The 17,952-nt window shown below is 39.4% G+C and overlaps 1 protein-coding gene across 2 annotated transcripts in view; it reads left to right on the top strand.

Moving 5' to 3' along the window:
• Positions 1 to 13,880: 13,880 nt before the first annotated feature.
• The window catches only part of ERBB2 (erb-b2 receptor tyrosine kinase 2), a 70,578-nt gene continuing 66,506 nt past the window's right edge, over positions 13,881 to 17,952 (top strand). Inside the window, exon 1 of one of the 2 annotated variants that reach the window (XM_039359119.1) lies at positions 13,881 to 14,138. In XM_039359119.1, the coding sequence (XP_039215053.1) occupies positions 14,057 to 14,138 (82 nt within the window). In that variant the 5' untranslated portion in view covers positions 13,881 to 14,056. The remainder of the gene's footprint in view (positions 14,139 to 17,952) is intronic. The other variant, XM_039359118.1, reaches the window with a different exon arrangement.

Genomic DNA, 17,952 nt, shown 5'->3' with positions numbered 1-17,952 from the left:
AAGTTTCCGTGAGGGCAAGGGGTTGTGGGTAATGTAGTTTTCCTTTTATCCGCTCGTTTAACGAAGCGGATAAGAAAGCGTTGGAAACGTTGAATTGAAAAAGACACTCGCCTTTAAAAGCTACAATTTGAGCGGAGGAAAGTTTTCTGAAGACAGTTTTTAATTATTTGGGGCTTATGCTTTGTTTTTGGTAAGCAAAACGGTTTATAAAGCATTACAGTGTGGCTAAATAAATATGTAATTTTTCTAAAATTTTCTAGGTTTTTTTCCCCATCTAATTTATCATTTCAGCAGTAATTAATGCAGAGAAATTGGCTGGGAGGAAAATATCGATTTAGTGAAAACATTTTGAAACCCTTAGTCTGAACCAGGCAGATGTAGGTGTTAATTAAGAAAGACTTGCACTTGTAGATGCTGCTACAGTTATTGCACTTCTGTCTGCCATGAAACCTGTCATTTCAGATATTGGAGATGCTCCTCTTAATAATTGATTGGAAGTTAGATGTATGTGTTATCTCACTCACCTAAAGAATAAATATTACTGCTGGCTTAGTTGTTGAACATTTTAATTAGTGCAATATAGAATTACAGGGACACACTATAGGTACAATGGTGCTAGTTTTAAAATGTATCCTCAATTCTGTTTGCAAAATCTTAGAAGACAGGCATGCTTTCTTGCCTTCAATGTTTGTATGATAAATAAATAGAAATGCAAGAGATCCATTTCCCATCAGTACATCTGTAAGTAAGGAGATGCTGCTATAGTTATTACATTTCTGTCTGCCATGAAGCCAGTCGCTGTGTAGGAATCCTACCAATATTTGATTAAAGGGATAAAACTATTAAGCTCACCTGCTCTACTCTTCCTTTTTAGTTCCAAAACAGCCTTTCTGAATCGGTTCCCCACTCAATGAAGTGATCAACTTCTTGCTCTATAGGTAAGATTGATAAGAAGAACTAGGTAGCAAAAAAAAATGCATCTGAGAATTGTAACTGAATTTAAAGATCAGAGGTCCCTGTTATCTCTCAGAGCTGGTTCTAACACTACAGGCCTGGCAAATTATGACGGGAATAGTTTAGCACTTCACTTCAGCAGCAGAAGTGTTGTGTATTGACCCTTTTGATAATGGCAGTTATAAAGCAGTTAAGTGATTATGTTTAAACTAGTCTCTAACCGTTTGTGTATTGTTACAAGCTGCACTTTAGGTGGCAAATAATGCTTTAAATTCATTGGTTACCACCTAGTGGCAGTACGGTATAACTAGAAGCCAAGCGGCTGTTAGAGTTGCTTCTGTGTTGATTCAAATAAAGAACTGTTATTTTCACTCCTGTCTCTTCAATGCCTCATCGATCCCGGTATACAACAGTGGCGACGAAGGTGGGATATGCTGCTAAGGAAGAAAGAACCAGAAGTCACTAAGGGGTAAGACCAGGCATCAGCGCCCTGGTAGAACCGCGTTCCCCCCTTCTGCCTGCCAGCAAGCCACACTGGAGGCATCATTATCCTGAGGGATCGGTCCCCACGATTTGTATAGAAGCCCTTAGCAGCATAAGGCATTGAATAGACTCAGCGACAGTCAGCTATGGCCAAGGTTGGCAAGCTATCAGAATTTGACGTTTTGCACCCAGAGCAATGGAGCTCTTATGTCTCCAGGGTGGAAAATTACCTGAGAGCAAACCAGGTGAGGGAAGACAGACTAAAGGCTGCTACCTTTTTATGCATATGTGGTTAGGCAAGTTTTGACATAGCAGAAAATCTAATCGCTCCAGCCAGCTTGGAATCAGTTACTTACACTGATTTGAAGAGAAGGCTTAAAGAACACTTTGAATCGAGACTGTCCATCATTCTATGGAGACACATGTTTGAGCAGAGAGAACAGCAGCCCGGAGAGTCAGCTGCTGAATTTATGGCTGCTCTGAGACAGGCGTCCAAACTGTGCAAATTTCCAGATTTAGAGGATCAGCTCAGGGACAGATTGCTATGTGGCCTAAGAAGCAGAGACTTACAGCAGAGGCTGTTTGCAAAGGAGACCTTGACGTTCCAGGACGCATTGAAAAAAGTGATGGCAGAAGAGGCCACCAGGGGAGCAGTCAAGGCTTTATGACCCTCAAAGAATTCCCCCAGCCTAACAGCTGTTCATCAGAAAGATACAGAGAGAACAGAAACCCGGACGAGGATGTTGAGATCAGCCGGGTGCAGAAGCTACCAAGAAGAAAGCAGAGGCCAATTGACAAGGCAGCTTTCTTTCCTAGCTGTGCTGGCTGCAGAGAACAGCACCAGTGATCAGAGTGCAGGTTCTGCTTGGCCGTGTGCCGAGCCTATGACAAATGGGCACATCGCCATCATCTGTAAAGATTACCAGAGGGAATCTCCACCCGAAGACTTCCCCAGGAGAGGTAAATGGCCCTGGGGCAAAACAGAGTAGGTTATTGCTCTGGAAGGAGGAACATTTTTAGAACGGGAGCTCATCGCTCCCTCAAAGAAAAGCTAAGACTCAGGGTCAGGCTACAAGGAGTTCCATGCTTAATGGAACCGGACACCGGGTCAGCTCTGACCATAATCTCCTACAAAACTTTCAATTACATCTGCAGACATAGCGGGAAATGAGTCAAACTCAAGCCGTCAAATCTAGGTTGACAGAGTTTCAAAATTCCCATGTAGTGGTTAAAGGCGAAGCTACGTTAATAGTAAAATTCAAAGAGTTTGAGGGTTCCCTCAACATTGTTGTAGTCGAAGGCCAGCGCACAAGCCTGATCAGCCTGGACTGGTTTGATGCCCTGGGCATCCATGTGACTGGCATCAACAGAACTCAAACAGCTGATTTGGCAGCTGTCTGCCAGGAATTTGCTGATGTATTCAGCCCCATCTTAGGCAAATACAAAGGAGCACCAATTGCCCTCCACCTTGATCCAACCGTAACCCCAATCAGGATCAAGCCTCGCAGAGTGCTTTTTGCCTTAAAACCTAAAATAGATGCAGAGTTAGACAAGCTCGTTCAGCAGGGAGTGTTGCAACCGGTTGATAGCAGTGTGTGGGAAACCCCCATAGTCACACCAGTTAAGCCTAATGGAGAGGTGCACATCTGCACTGATTATAAGTGCACCATTATTAATAAAGCACTTCGGCAGCATGCGTACCTGGTCCCCATAGTTAGCCACATCCTGGCATCACTATAGGGAGGTCTCCAGCTGGACCTGGCACAGGCATATCAGCAACTGCTTGTGGATGATGCCACTGCAGAGGCACAAACTATAGTTATGCATAGAGGGGCATTCAGAGTTCATCGCCTGCAGTTTGTGGTGAGTGTCGCCCAGGTCTATTTCAAAGTATAATGGAATACACACTCAAAAATATTGCTGGAGTGTGTCCTTACTTTGATGATGTTTTTGCTGGAGAGTCAGCTGAAATGTTAGCAGAATGTTTCAGAGCAGTTCTCCAACGCTTCCGTGAAGCAGGGTTTAAGCTTAAAAGAGAAAAATGCCAGATAGGTGTGAACTCTACTGAGTTCCTTGGATTCCGGATAGATGCTGCCGAAATCCACCCCGCTGACTCAAAGCTTAAGGCTACATTGCAGGCTCCCAGACCTAAGTCAAAGGGGGAGCTGCAAGCATTTTTAGGGTTACTTAACTTCTACCATGCATTTCTTCCTCATAAGGCAGCATTAGCAGAGCCTCTGCATAGGCTCTTAGATAAAAGGGCATCATGGGTGAGGACTACCATCCATGAAAAAAGTTTCAAATCAGTCAAATCACTGCTGTCATCAGACTCAGTGTTAACACATTTCAATGAAAAACTGCCTATCAGTATTGCATGTGATGCTTCATCGTATGGGATAGGAGCGGTTTTGAGTCATATAATGGCAAATGGGCAACAAGCACCCATAGCATATTATTCAAGGACACTTTCCCCTGCAGAAAGAAATTACGCACAAATTGACAAGGAGGTATTAGCTATAGTAGCTGGAATAAAAAAAATTCCACGATTTCCTTTATGGTCGCCCATTTATGGTCTTTACAGAGCACAAGCCTCTTCTAGGTCTGTTTACTGCAGACAAGCAAATCTCTCAGATCCTTTCTTCTAGGATGCTGAGGTGGTTAATTTTTATGGCAGCCTACAATTACAGGCTAGTCCATAAACCTGGCAAGGAAATGGGCCACAGTGATGCGCTCAGAAAACTGTCCTTGCCTAAATCAGAGCCAGACTCTCTACCTGCTGCACGTATCCTGGCAATCCAGGATCTGCCAGAATCTCCCCTTCACGCTGGGGATGTGGCTGCTGAAACTGGCATCATCGGCTGGCAGACTTTTTGCTCTGCCAACACACAACTCCGTGCTCTTCAATGGGCTGCAGCTCAGTGGAACTGAGATGCGGACGTCGGCTGACCACGAAGCTGGACAGTCTCCATCCAGACTGGGCAGCTGCGGAAATAGCACAACCCAAGCCCCTGTGGAATCTGCAAATAGGTGACAAAGTTTGGGTGAGGAACTACAGTCAAGGGGCACTGTGGGTGGTAGTTGTAGTTTGTAAGGTATCAGGGCCACTGTCATATGAGGTGGCCCTGGAAGATGGTCGTGTGGTTTGGCGCCACATCGACCAGTTGGCAGGCTAATCAAACCCTGACCGCTGACAGTGAGGAGAACTGGGGGGTGCCAGGTGATTGCAAAATACCTGAGTCCCCTGATTTTTGTAAGACTCGCAGGCAAAGGCAAGGTGAGTTAGCCACGTCTGAGTCACCGCAGACGTCAGAGACTATGTCAACAGAAAGGGATTTGTTGACGGACTTGTTTCCCAGACTGTCAGTGGGTGATGTGAGCACCTGTCTACGCAGCCAGGATATTCCGAGAGGCACTGGTCTACCCAGCCAGAATGTCCAGGAAGGCACCAGTCTACCCGAGGCGAGTGGCTGTAGGAACCCTGGTCTACCCGGCTCATCGAAAGGGCTTGTAGACCAGGAGCCTCCAATGGCGCTATGATGATCGGAGCAGGTGCAAAACCTGCCTGCCTACTTAAAAGACTATATTCATTATTGTGATATGTGATTACCTAGGGGGAAGGGGTGTTGTGTATTGACCCTTTTGATAATGGCAGTTATAAAGCAGTTAAGTGATTATGTTTAAACACGTCTTTAACCGTTTGTGTATTGTTAGAAGGCAAATAATGCTTTAAATGCATTGGCTACCGCCTAGTGGCAGTCCGGTATAAATAGAAGCCAAGCGGCTGTTAGAGTCGCTTCTGTGTTGATTCAAATAAAGAGTGTTACTTTCACTCATGCCTCTTCAATGCCTCACCGATAACAGTATACAACAAAAAGTATCTGCCAATCACAAAATTATTGCAGAAATTAAAACAAATTTGGCTACAGCACTTTGACTATCAAGGAATAGAACCTAATTAATTAAAGGATCTTTTGTTTCCTACAGTATCTGCCCAACTACTTAGATCAGCAGTCTCCAACCTTTCCAGCTTTGCGGACCAGGCTGGAAAGGAGGGGATGGTTCTGCGTGAATGGCGAGCTTGCATTCTTGCTGCTGTGTGTGCAAGTGAAGTTGCAGGTGTGCGCGCACTCACAGGCTGGTTCTGCACAGGCTGCAGCCCAGTAGTGGGCCACAGCCTGAGGGTTGGGGACCCCTGACTTAGATCTTACAGGGTTGGCATGCGCCAAGTTCCTTTGATCAAATAATGTAATCTATTGGGACCCCAGATGCACGTTCCTAAGGTCCTAAAATGGGGAAAACTCACTTAACAACCAACTTGCTTAGAAATGGAAATTTTGGGCACAAAGACTACCTGTATGTTTTCTTAAATGGACCTGATTTTCTTTTAGGCAGAAATTAGCAGCCAAATCCCAAGGTATGATGAATTCTTGAACAAAGCTGTTGAAAATATTCAGAGGTGTCCACAGAGCATGATTTAAAAAAAAATCAAGATAGCAATGATATGACTCAAACTCTAGATGTTTTTATATTGTATGTATTGAGTGTGCAACACCCATAAAAAGCAAGTGCAGTTTTGATTATACTGTTGTAGCTTCCATCCTGAAGTTGTTTTTTCTAATCATACCCAGCAAAAATTATTTTATTTTCTGGTTGCAACTTTCTTATCTTCAAAGTAATGGTGGAGTACATATTTGTTCTTACTTTTTAACAGTTTTACAGAAATACTTTTTGTTTATTGATAAGTGAGCAATTACTAGCCAAACATAAATCTGTCTAATTTCTTTTTAACCTAACATCTTATAAATTGTGTTTAATCTTGTTTTTCAAAATTTTCTGCATAACTATTGTGTATATTAACTCTGGATATTATTAGCACACTTACATATTTTGTATGTGTACTTTTTAGATGCTGCTCTAGAGGACACAATTCGCACATTTTATCAATAAATTCCATATGTTTATTATAAGTTGCATTAAATACTTTTAAGTTTTCAAACTACTGCTGCTAATTTGCATTGGGTGGTCTTGTGTTTTTTGTGGTTTGAAAATGAACATACACTTCTTTTAGTTACGCTTTTCATACTAGTTGGCATTTTGCAAATCTCTGCCTATCCTATTTTCCAATATGTTGTTGAAGTACACCATCCATCTTTGGCTTCTACAGCTTTTTATCCCCATCTCCAGTGAAAAATTCTGCCTTCCTCCTGCTATTTTTACATCTCATCCTGTGCAGCGTCAAGCTCAGAACTTCGTAAAATACCAAAATAATCTGACTGAAAAAAAAATATTCTGGAAGGAGACAAAGACATACCATTTCTGTACTTCTGCCAAGAAACCATGGACTTTGGCCATTAAGTCACCCCTGTTTTGTTCACCTTTAAGGAGACTTTATCTTTATGGATGTCTGCCTCCACCTAGGGCTTAGCAGTTAATTGCTGTAATCTATGCTCAGGTTGTGTGATAACCTTGTTGACGTGGCAGTGATACAGCATGAACTGATTCCTGTATACAAGCAAATTGATGTTTATGGAGCCAATTCTTCCTTTGTCTCAAAATCCTTTCATTTTCAATGGTCAAATAATGATAGGAAACATTGTAACTGCTGTGCAACTTATTATTGATCTTTTAAGGCAGATTTCTTGTCATTTTCAAGATAGTAAACTTTGATTTTGCAAACAGCTGCAGGGCGTGAAAAGAACAGTTAAAGGAAAAGTTAACACCACAAAAGAATTGCCCTGCCCTCATTTCACTGCCTGCAGGATTTGATAGAAGTCTTGAAAGAATCCATTCTCTAGCAATCTCTCCTTGTTCCAAGAATTTCCTCCACAGGCTTCAGGCTCTCAAGCCAACAGCCCCCTCTTCCCCTCCTCCAAAGCCCTCTCCCACTGCCTGGCTTCTTCCATCTGAAAGAGAACTATAGTGCAACATAAGTCCTAATCATTGGAAGTGGCAGAAGATATCAAAGACCCCAAAGAGACACAGCAAACAATGTGGTCTGCTAAATTTTGTAAGTTAGACATCAGTCATGACTTTCTGACAGTACCTGCAGTGCTCAGATTCTCTGGAAGATTCTTTTTAGAAGGCACTTTGAGGAGAGCTTTAAAGATAAGAGGGAAAGTGGAACAAAGATAACTTGTACAATGGAGCACTCAGTTGGCAGGCTGGCCGTTAGGAACTTAGCCGAGGAAAATAACTGGACTTTTAAAAAGACATATTTGCAAAATTTAAACGGGGGAAAAATAGCAAGTATTTTTAGATTAACAGTGCAAAGTTAGCAGTCTCAATAAGATCAAAAATGATGTTTTAATAGTAATTTTATTAAAGATTACAATTACAACAAAACTAATACAAGTTAAAAAAGAAAAAAAAGGTTCAGAAAAGAAAAAAGATAAAGAAAAACAAAACAAAATAAGAATATAGTAAAATAGAAGAAAGTAAATATATAAAGAAATTACTTCCCTCTTCAGCTCGACAACTACAATTTTAGTAACTTATACTCTTCTCTTATAACAGCATTTGATCTCTTCTTCCCATATCCCATCTTTTATCTATAAACAAATCCATAAAGCTTTGTCTTTTCAGTCCTGATGTCAGTAATATTCCATTAAGAGTCACGAGAGATAACAACATATCTATTTTAAACTTGATCAAATAAACAATTTTATATTCCTTTCTTTTATTTCTAACAATTTTGATCTTTAGTCCCTTCAAATAATGTAGAGCTTGGTTTTTCATTTTTCCTTTATTCCTTCTCATGAAATTCTTCAAAATTTTAACAAGCCTCTTTTATAAATCCTCAAATTACAACTGATTGCTTAGCAACCAAAGGTTCTGATGAACCTACTTGGGGGGTATTTATGACCTGGATTTGAAGTTCTGCCCACAGTCACGTGATCTCACTTCCAGCACTTGGCTGCTGGGCCACATTTACAGCCATTTGCCACCTCCTGCAATCACATGACCCTGTTTTATGACGATTTATGGGGTACAAAGGAATGAATTTGTACATTGTTTCTGTGCTGCTAAGATTTCCATTGGCCAGAAACAACATATTTTGGGCTTAAATTTGTAATGTTGCTTTTCACATTGTGCTAAACCTCTGGAACACTGTAAAACCTATGGGAAACATTTGGTTTCCAGATAATGAAGTAATGTACAGCAGCCCACAGTCACCCAAATCAATGAGGAGGAATATTGGGGACTGCATTTCAATAATATCTGGAGGGCCATTCTGTAAAAATGATTCAAAGTGACTGAAAATAGTAAGAAAATTAAAAACAATAATCTCTGTGAAAGTAAAGTTGAAGAATTGCTGATCTTGTAGCCTTGGAATTATGTTTATTGCACTCCAAATAGGAGCAATGAATATATTGTCAGATTCCATGTTTCGAAAATTACAAAAATAACAGTATAATCAGTTGTTCAGGTTCCCTACTGATACTCAATAGGAAGCACTGGGTTTAAAAGTTATTTATATAGCTTAACAGGTGAAAGCTGCAAGATTTAAACTACAGAAATTGAGATGACCACTAGATGGCAGGAAAGAGAGGCAAAAATTCCAATTCCTGTTTTCTTTTAGTGGCCAGAGTTTTGCAACAGAAAGGAATAACAGATTTGGACGAGACCTTGGAGCAGTGGTTCTCAACCTGTGGGTCGGGACCCCATTTGGGGTCGAACGACCATTTCACGGGGGTCGCCAAACAACGCAGTTCACCATTTCCCCCCTCCCTTTTCCTTAGCTGTGCTACTCCCTTTTATTCTATTGGCTTTTGAAAGCCAATAGAATAGACTCTCTTGAATAGAGTCTAATTCTGTTGGCTTTCAAAAGCCAATAGGAATTGTCCAGGCTGTCTCTGCCCTGCTGAGCCCGCCAAAAGTCCCATTCTGCAAACGGTGCTGCACCAGTTGAATAGTCCTCGACTTACGACCTATTGAGTAGTCCTCAACTTACAACTGGTTGGGGGGGTCGCGGCATTAAAAAGGTTGAGAACCACTGCCTTGGAGGTCATCTAGTCCAATCACCTGCTCAGGCAGGAAACCCTATACCATTTCAGACAAATGGCTGTCCAGTCTCTTCTTAAAAACGTCCAGTGTTGGAGAATTCACCACTTCTGGAGGCAGATTGTTCCACTGATTTAATTGTTCCCACTGTCAGGAAATTTCTCCTTAGTTCTAGGTTAGCTCTCTCCTTGATTAGAAGCAACCTACTGTATATCCATTACTGCTAATCTAGGGGAAATGCTCTGGTTTCAATGGAAATTTAACAAGTTCCTTTTATACTGTTCAACAGCATGAGGCAGTTGTCTTGGGTATCTGAGACTAGCAGCAGATTTTAACTGCCTTTTAACTGTGTAGGATGTTATTTTTTTGTTAACTAATAATAATAATAAAAAGTTGGAAGGGATCTTGGAGGTCATGTAGTCCAACCCCCTGCTCAGGTAGGAAACCCTATATCATTTCAGACAAATGGCTGTCCAGTCTCTTCTTAAAGACTTCCAGTGTTGGAGCATTCACCACTTCTGGAGGCAGGTTGTTCCACTGGTTAATTGTTTTAAATCTCAGCCCCAGTTTTCCATTCTTGGGTGATTTTCCTGGGGCAAGCTTCCCTGGAATAATTAAGAGTTGGCCATGAACCAAACTTGCCTTACTGTTATTATTATTGTCTGAAATAATCTCATTTGTTATATTTAACATCCCAGTAAAAATATAATTTAAATATCTGTAAGAGCATTTTAAAAAGCAAATAACATCTAGTAACTCTCCAGCTTTTCCTCTTTAAAACATATTAAAAAAACTTGTAGAAGTAGTCCTCATCAAAGTTATGACAGACCTGCAAAAAACTACTTACGACCTGGTTTTGAAGTTCTGACATTGCCCCCCACTTTCAGTCTTATGACTGCATTTTAGATCTTGGCAACCAGATTGCATTGACAGCAGATTGGAGCACTCTGCAGTCACATGACCACAATTTCCAAAAGTTTTGCTAGAAACCAGCATTTACTTCTGCTTTTCAGCAAAACCTGCCCCATAGCAAACGATGGGTTCACTTATCGACTGCCACACTCACTTAACAATCACCACAAGAAAGGTTGTAAAATTGGGTCTTGTGGGGCTCAATTATGGTTGTGATCACAGGACTAACTGTAAATTAAAACGCACAAATGAAAAAAAAATCCACTTCATTTAGCACACTTTGTTTAACTAAATAAAAATTCCTTTCTGGAGGAATGAAATTGGTGGGCTTCTGAAAGCACTGTGAAGTTCAGCCAATGAGAAACAGAACTAAAAAATCATCCAGACTGAGCAAGTCTATAGGGGAGAAAATGATCTCCCAAGCCACTCGGGTTTATCTATGTCATAGCTGGAACTCAGCCTCCCAAAGAAACTCATGGTATTCAGCTGAACATATAATGAACTGTTTTTATTTGCAGATGACATTGTTTTGTTTATTTCTAAATCTTATTTCTAAAGTCCAAGTACACTAGAATTCTAATATCTATGGCAACAAGTCACTTATAAAATGTAATGTCAATTAAAAAAAAAGATTCAACACTTTTTCCCACGCTAAATTGACTCTATGGGAAATTGAATTTTTAAAAATTGGGAGAAAAGGTGGTGATAAGGAAACATTGGAGGTAAGCAAAGATAATCTCTTTGGACTAACTGATAGATGATAAAGATGAATTTTTAACAGATGCTATATTAAGAGATGGATTCCAGATGTAACCCAATTGCAATATTTACACTACAACATTTGTTAACAACATTGTTTAGACCAACAGCATTTCAACTTCTGATCCTAGAATAGCTGGTTAAATCCTTTAAAACTAAAATAAAACCCTATTAGTTTTTACAAATTTTGTTATCAATAAATCAATTTGATATACAGATGCTAAGAAATGAGTGAAATAAAATACTAGTTTCCTACTTCATCTAAACAATGGGAGAATGTCTTCTACAGCAGAGTGCGAATGAACCTCATATTACAATTTATACAACAAAAAATAATTAGAATTTATGTTTATATACAAAAGAACTGTCAAAACAACATTTTGTTACATGGAATTTGACAACAGGACAATATAAATATATTTTCTGTGCTCTTCCTATGGCTAAAAACTGACATCACAACAGTAGAAAGATAAATGTTTAGCCTAATTCACCCAATCGATTGAAGAACTAATTACATTTGCCATGTAGGAGTGGATTGCACTTAAACCTAGATTCTGTATGTACAAGTAAAATGAAAGAAGGAACTTATTTATACAAAATATAGTAGATGAAAAATGTAGAATGATAGTTAAATAAATGCATTAGCAATTCATATATTTGTATATTGTGTATATAACTGTAACTCAGTTGCTACAGTGAAATATACTTTGCTTTTGTCGGTTATACATTTTCACTTTTATGTACTTTTTATGTACCTTTTATGCATTTGTATATATTTTTGTATGTTTTTGCATTATAACTATTTTTGCATTTTGTCTTTTTTTAAAAAAATAAAAATAAATAAAAAAGCAAACCCATACAGTATTGGTACTTGCAGCAAATGTCAACTCTTGCAGTGACTTTGTGCAAACTGCTCTAGTAGTATGCTAGAAGTCATGGAGTTTGCAATATGTTAGGACACATGTTTTGTCACTACTCAATGCAGAGCCATATGAGTGTTGTTATCCAAAAATTGAACAGGTCTCTCTCCAGCAATGCTGCTGCACCCCCCTGTTTATTTCACTGGGCATGGCAGAAGAGTTCTTATTATTTATTGGGCTTACTTCCTTTATAACTTTCTCTCTTTACCTACTTGCTAAACTTTCTCCCTTTACCTACTTGCTAGAACTCTTTTGCACATTCTACTGATTAGTCACCAGGAACATTTCAAGCAGGTATTGTGGGTTTTCTTTAAAAGCATTATATTCCTATAGAGGCATTCAGTCCAAGTAAGGTATGCAAGTGCATGTAAGAGGCTGGAGGTAATTTTTTAACAGCCTAGCTAACAAGAAGGGCATTTGCCTGAGGCCAAACAGCAGCCATGAAACCTGTAAGTGGGCCTCTCTGATGTTTTGATTATGCTTTCTGGGGCAACTTCATTTCCAAAAGGGAGGGGTCATTGTTGAAAATATTCTCCCACCATTCATCCTATGCCACATTTGAGGAGGTGATTATATTCCAGAAACATAATCTCAGTTGAACATTGAGTGGAAAGCAGGAAATAAACATTATGTTTCATTTTTATTGTTAAAATTTACATAGCACCTGTTTCCCAGAAAGAGAATTCAAGTTTAATTCACAGTGCATAAAACTGTAAAACATAAACAATGCATATAGTCATTCTACAATTTCCACTAAACCATAGTTTTATTGAATAACTCATCACTGGCTGAAGCCACACAATATACAGAGTTTAAATTGTAGTTTACAAAGAACAGTGGCTGAGTTCACATAATATGATAAACTTAAATAACTACATTCTGACTTAACATATCATGTGTTCCCTTTTAGATTTAAATAATGTTTTTGCTTTATATTGCAATATCTTATACAGAAATTAGTCTTCCTTAATTTAATATTTGTTATTATTAGGGTTACATAGTGAATTAAAAAAAACTTGATTAAGGCAATTTTAATCCATGGATGTGTGGTAAGGTAAAAAAATCATTAGGTAAAAATTAAAAGGTAAGAACCAAACTATTCTCTTTATGCAAACATACAAATGCACACACCCCTCAGTACAAGTAAGTAAGTACAGCTTTTACCTTACAGCTTTATTTACTGAAGCTGTTTTTGTATCTGGTGGAGATAGGGGAGAAAGTAGTATTGGTTTCTTTCAGTCCTTTAGGAAAAAAACTCTTATGCAAAGATACTTATGCTTTTTTATTATCAAAGTTAAAAACTTTACAATTCATCTTTCAGTCTAATCTTTCTGATTAATCTAATCAGTTTCTCAAATAGCTTTTCCCCCTCAGCTCAATCAAGATTAATATAGTCTTCCAACTCATTCAAGATAGTACGAGACTAATGCAAATTTAAAGCACTTTACAAATATATCATGTAAATTTTGGCGCTATTATTGATCTTTGTTGCTATGTAATGTTTTATAGTGCTAATCTATTTATCATGTTTTTGTTCTGCAATTTTTATGGAGAGTGGGCTCAATTCACATATTTTTATGTTTAAAGATTTGCATTCAGCAGTCAGCCAACGATCTACAAGTTTTAAAAAATTCCGAAGGAAAAAAGAAACTTTCAACTTTAGCAGTACGGAATCAAAGAGAAAAAAAGAGAAAGTTTTCTTCCTCTGTTGTGCTTTCCATAGGCATAACTTAGGCACGCTCTCAGAAGAACTCATTATTCGCCGTTCCCGAGGGAATTGGAATCTTCCTCGTGCCCGCGCTCGGCGCGTTCATGACGTTTAGCGTTGGCGGAGGAAAAAAAAAAAAAACCAACCCACAGAGGTGGTGACTTTTCTTTTTTTAAGGAAGTGAAAGGAGTTGAAAAGTTAGGTAGCAAAGAAGTGAGGAGGGAAGCTGGTGGGAATATTTTTGAAGATTGCTGTGGGGAATAACTCCGCTTCTTAGTCTACAACAACATTATGCGCAGGGGGTTGCAATGATAAAACAATGGGCCACATTTTTTGTCCCTGCTGGTTCGGTATGGGGATTCTCTTGGTTTCTGTCTGGCCAAGCGGTTCGACTACCGAAGGTAGGTCATTGTGAATGCTTATATACTGTATGTGTGATTTGAATCGGGGAAGATTCAGTGGGAGAGGGAACGAAGGGGAAAAAAGGAAAAAAGAGGGAAAGAAGAATTGCACAACAGATAGAAATTTTGCGTGCCAGTTTGTTTCTCGATTTACACTTTCTTCTGTGTGAGAGTGTAACTTTACTGTAACTTAACGTGTCGGTAAACCGCATGGAACTGCTCAAATACTCTCGTATAGGGGTCAACCGTGTGGGAAGGCAGGGCGAGGCAATTGAGAGAGAGAGAGAGCGAATAAACGCAACTTGGGTTGTTAAATTCGGCGGGTCTTGGGGCAGATTTTGCAGATGGGATCTGAGAAGTTTTCGTGGAAAACTAACCTTTCTCAATGGATTTGCCCATGTTTTAGTTTACCAGAGCAAATTAGGAGAATGCAACCGCCAAGCATGGGTTACTAGTTCTTCGGGAGGTCATTTCCCTCTTCTTTTGGGTCTGGGTCTATCGTCGATCTAGTGTAGGAGATTGTCTTTACAGCCCCGCCCTCCGAGAAAGGAGTTGTTGTTGTTGTTCTGGTTGGTTGTTTTGTTGCAATCCGTAGCAGTGATTATGAGCTTGAAGCCGGGGACTGGTTGAATTACTTATGAGTTAAATTAGGGGTTAGCTGGTTTGCTATACAAAAGCGTATGTGTGAATAAGAGAGAATGTTTCTACCTTGTAAGGAAGGAAGATAAAGGGCTGAAGCTCTCAATGGACGGTTGCGGAAGCGGGTTTCTCCTAGCTTTTGCATATATTCATAGATATTTAGTCTTTGTATTAAAATCTCCGCGGAGTCCCATTTGCTTTGATTATTTTTTTCAAAAGGAAGCACCAGTCAAAAATCTTTTTACTGTCAAGAAATAATCAGTGGCCAGTAGTTCTTTCTAACCGAATATGAAGTTTGGCTGGATCTGACCTAGATTTATAATGAAATCCCAGGCGACTGAAAAATAAGCCACATTGAGTTTAGTGGATTTCATTTTTATCAAGAGGGCATACCAGTAGAGCTATCCTGAAGTATTGGATCAAATTGCCATAATTTCCAGACAGGATAACCTTGATGATTGGGACTTGTGGAGTAAGAAATGTATTATTATTGGATGATATCAGATTACAGAAAAGAAAACTTCTGTATAGATTTCAGTATTGTTCAGTCCTCCTGGTCATAATCCCAGCAGGTATTGTCCACCAGAAATAGAAATGACCTGCCATCTGCTTTTGATTATCCAGAGTTACATACTGAACATTTTGCTACTTTTTTTTTGGTTGCTTTTTAGTGTATCTTTTATGGATGTTTCCTTCATATCTTTAAATGCTGTTTTGTCCAACTCTTTTGGCCTTGGGTTGTTTACATACACCCAGTTTTCTCCCAGTGCCTTTCTTGATCTTGCTGCTCCAAATAAATTGAATAAGTTAAGGATAATTTGAGAACAAATGTTCAGTTGAATCTGGTTAATAACAACAAATAATTCATGATATGCAGATCAGGCAATTTTGCTGCATATCTTATCTGAATGGGTTCTGTTAAGGAAACATTGTGAGAACATTATTGGGTTCCTTGAATTTAAAAGGCTGAAATTTAGAGATTAATAAGTGATGTCTCATGGGTGAGAGAGCCAGTCAAGCCAGATGGGTTCAGAGGAACTGGGAATTTCTTATCTATCTCCTTAACTGGTATTTTCAGTATCCTTTCCCCCCAAATGAAATGGGCTTACATAATCAGAGGAGGTTGATAGGAATGGTAGACCAATATATCTGGAAGACACCACTGTGAAAAACAGGCTATACCAGTGGTGGCGAACCTATGGCACGCGTGCCAGAAGTGGCACTCAGAGTCCTCTCTGTGGGCATGCATGCCGTTGCTGCAGCAGAGTTCGCCAGAGTAGCGAGCACGTGACTTTGGAAGTGACAGGGCAGGAAGTGAGTGAGCAAGTGGCGTTGGCCCCCCGGGGATGCCCTGGAGATGGCGAGGGACTGGCCCCGGCCACGCTCACCCAGTCTGCTGTGACCACTGCAGCCACACCCACCCAGTGGGCCACACACCCCCACTCCCCTTGAGGGCACAATGTTGATGCAGCCCTGGCACTTTGTGATAAATATGTGGGTTTTGGGTTGCAGTTTGGGCACTTGGTCTCTAAAAGGTTCGCCATCACTGGGCTATACTGTTGATGTTCTTCACGTTTTCAGTCTGGGGTTTCTCCCAGACCTATTTAGCGTGCTGATAATACTCATGAAAATATTATCTTCTTTCTGTGAACTTTCTTTGGGGGAAGTCAGGCCCATGGTGGAGAAATATTACCTGGCAAATTTCTAAAACTCAGAAAAGAAAGAGAATAACACTAAATCACAGAAACAGAAGCAAAGGTTACAGCCTTTTCATAAGGAAAGTGGATTTGTAACTACATTTCACAATCTCAATTTAATGGCTCAATAAATATAATTATGTCTAAAAGCTTTTGCCTTTTTAAACAGATACAAATTTTCTTCCAAGTAGCTTAATTCTCTCTGGAGAACTGAAACATAGATCTGTGAACTGGAGAATGGTTTTCAAAAACACTGGTTGATTTTTTAAGCATTAAATGGAGTATAGTACTAATTTTTGCTTGACTCTCTAGAAAATTAAATTATTTTCTTTCTATCCCACACCCCAAGTTTAAATGTTTACAATTTAAACTTTAGATAGAAAGATAAGTTTTTTTATTTATGTGCTAACTTGAGTTGATAATAATGGTGTTTGAGTCAGAGACGCCAAATTTGATGGCGTTTTCTGGAATGTTGCAAAACATTTGATGTGGCAATAGAAAATAATGCTAATAGCATGCTGTAAATTATGCAGAGAAGGTTATTTTATTATTTTCTTTTGTCACTAGTGCTTCCTTGTTCTGTATTTTTTGATTTAAAGCAGAATATACACTACCTTGTTTATTACAGTATTTTAACTTTTGGCACTCCACATTTGGGCACAGTTAGATGGATTATTAAAGGGTGCCCACCAGTCCTTGAGTTCAAAGTAATGCTGGCACAAAATTTGCTGATTCAGTTATCAAGTTCTGTTCTGTCAAAATAATAAGGCTGGTGAGTGATGATGCTCTTATTCATTTAAATGAAGGATGAGGTAAAGAAAGTGATTGGTAGAACCTCTCAGGTTCATTTCTCCTCCTGCCAAACATTGTAGACTGGCAGGGAACCAACCATCTCTCACCTTCTGCAAGGTGTGGTATGGCAGGATTGGACAAGTGTAGATATGTGCTTGGAAAGTTATGTTTAGCCACCTGTCAGGTTGCCTGAAGAAAATGTTAGAAAATGTCAGGCAGACTACCAGGCTACCATTTTGAACCAGGTCTACCATTTTTCTGAAAGAGTCCTAAATCTGATTCCAAGGCTAGTTTAGCTCACAGGTGAAAAGTAAGAGAAAGCAGACATGAACAATAGATAAAAAGCAATTTTGTCCTTGAGATGGGTAGAGGGAATAGCAATGCTAGCAGTTTTCTATCTACATGCCTGGCAACATCCAGATGTAGCTCATGAACAACTATGAAGCTAAAACGGAGAAGACAAGGTGGTGCCATTCCTCCATACCACATATTGTGATGTAAAAACAGCACTACATACAGCCTTTGCATAGCTGTATTAGTTACTATTTTTGTTACCTACAGAAACAGCAGAGACTCTGCAATATATCCAATGGTGATAGATCAGCAACTTCTGTTATAAATTAAGATGTATAATGTAAGAGTAATACTCTTTCAATAAAGTGAAAAATCTATATTTCAAATGCAGG

The sequence above is a fragment of the Crotalus tigris genome, unplaced genomic scaffold (assembly GCF_016545835.1).
Source record: "Crotalus tigris isolate CLP2741 ecotype Arizona unplaced genomic scaffold, ASM1654583v1 scf7180000019068.10715455, whole genome shotgun sequence".
Lineage (NCBI taxonomy): Eukaryota > Metazoa > Chordata > Lepidosauria > Squamata > Viperidae > Crotalus > Crotalus tigris.
This window is presented reverse-complemented; position numbering and strand designations above follow the sequence as displayed.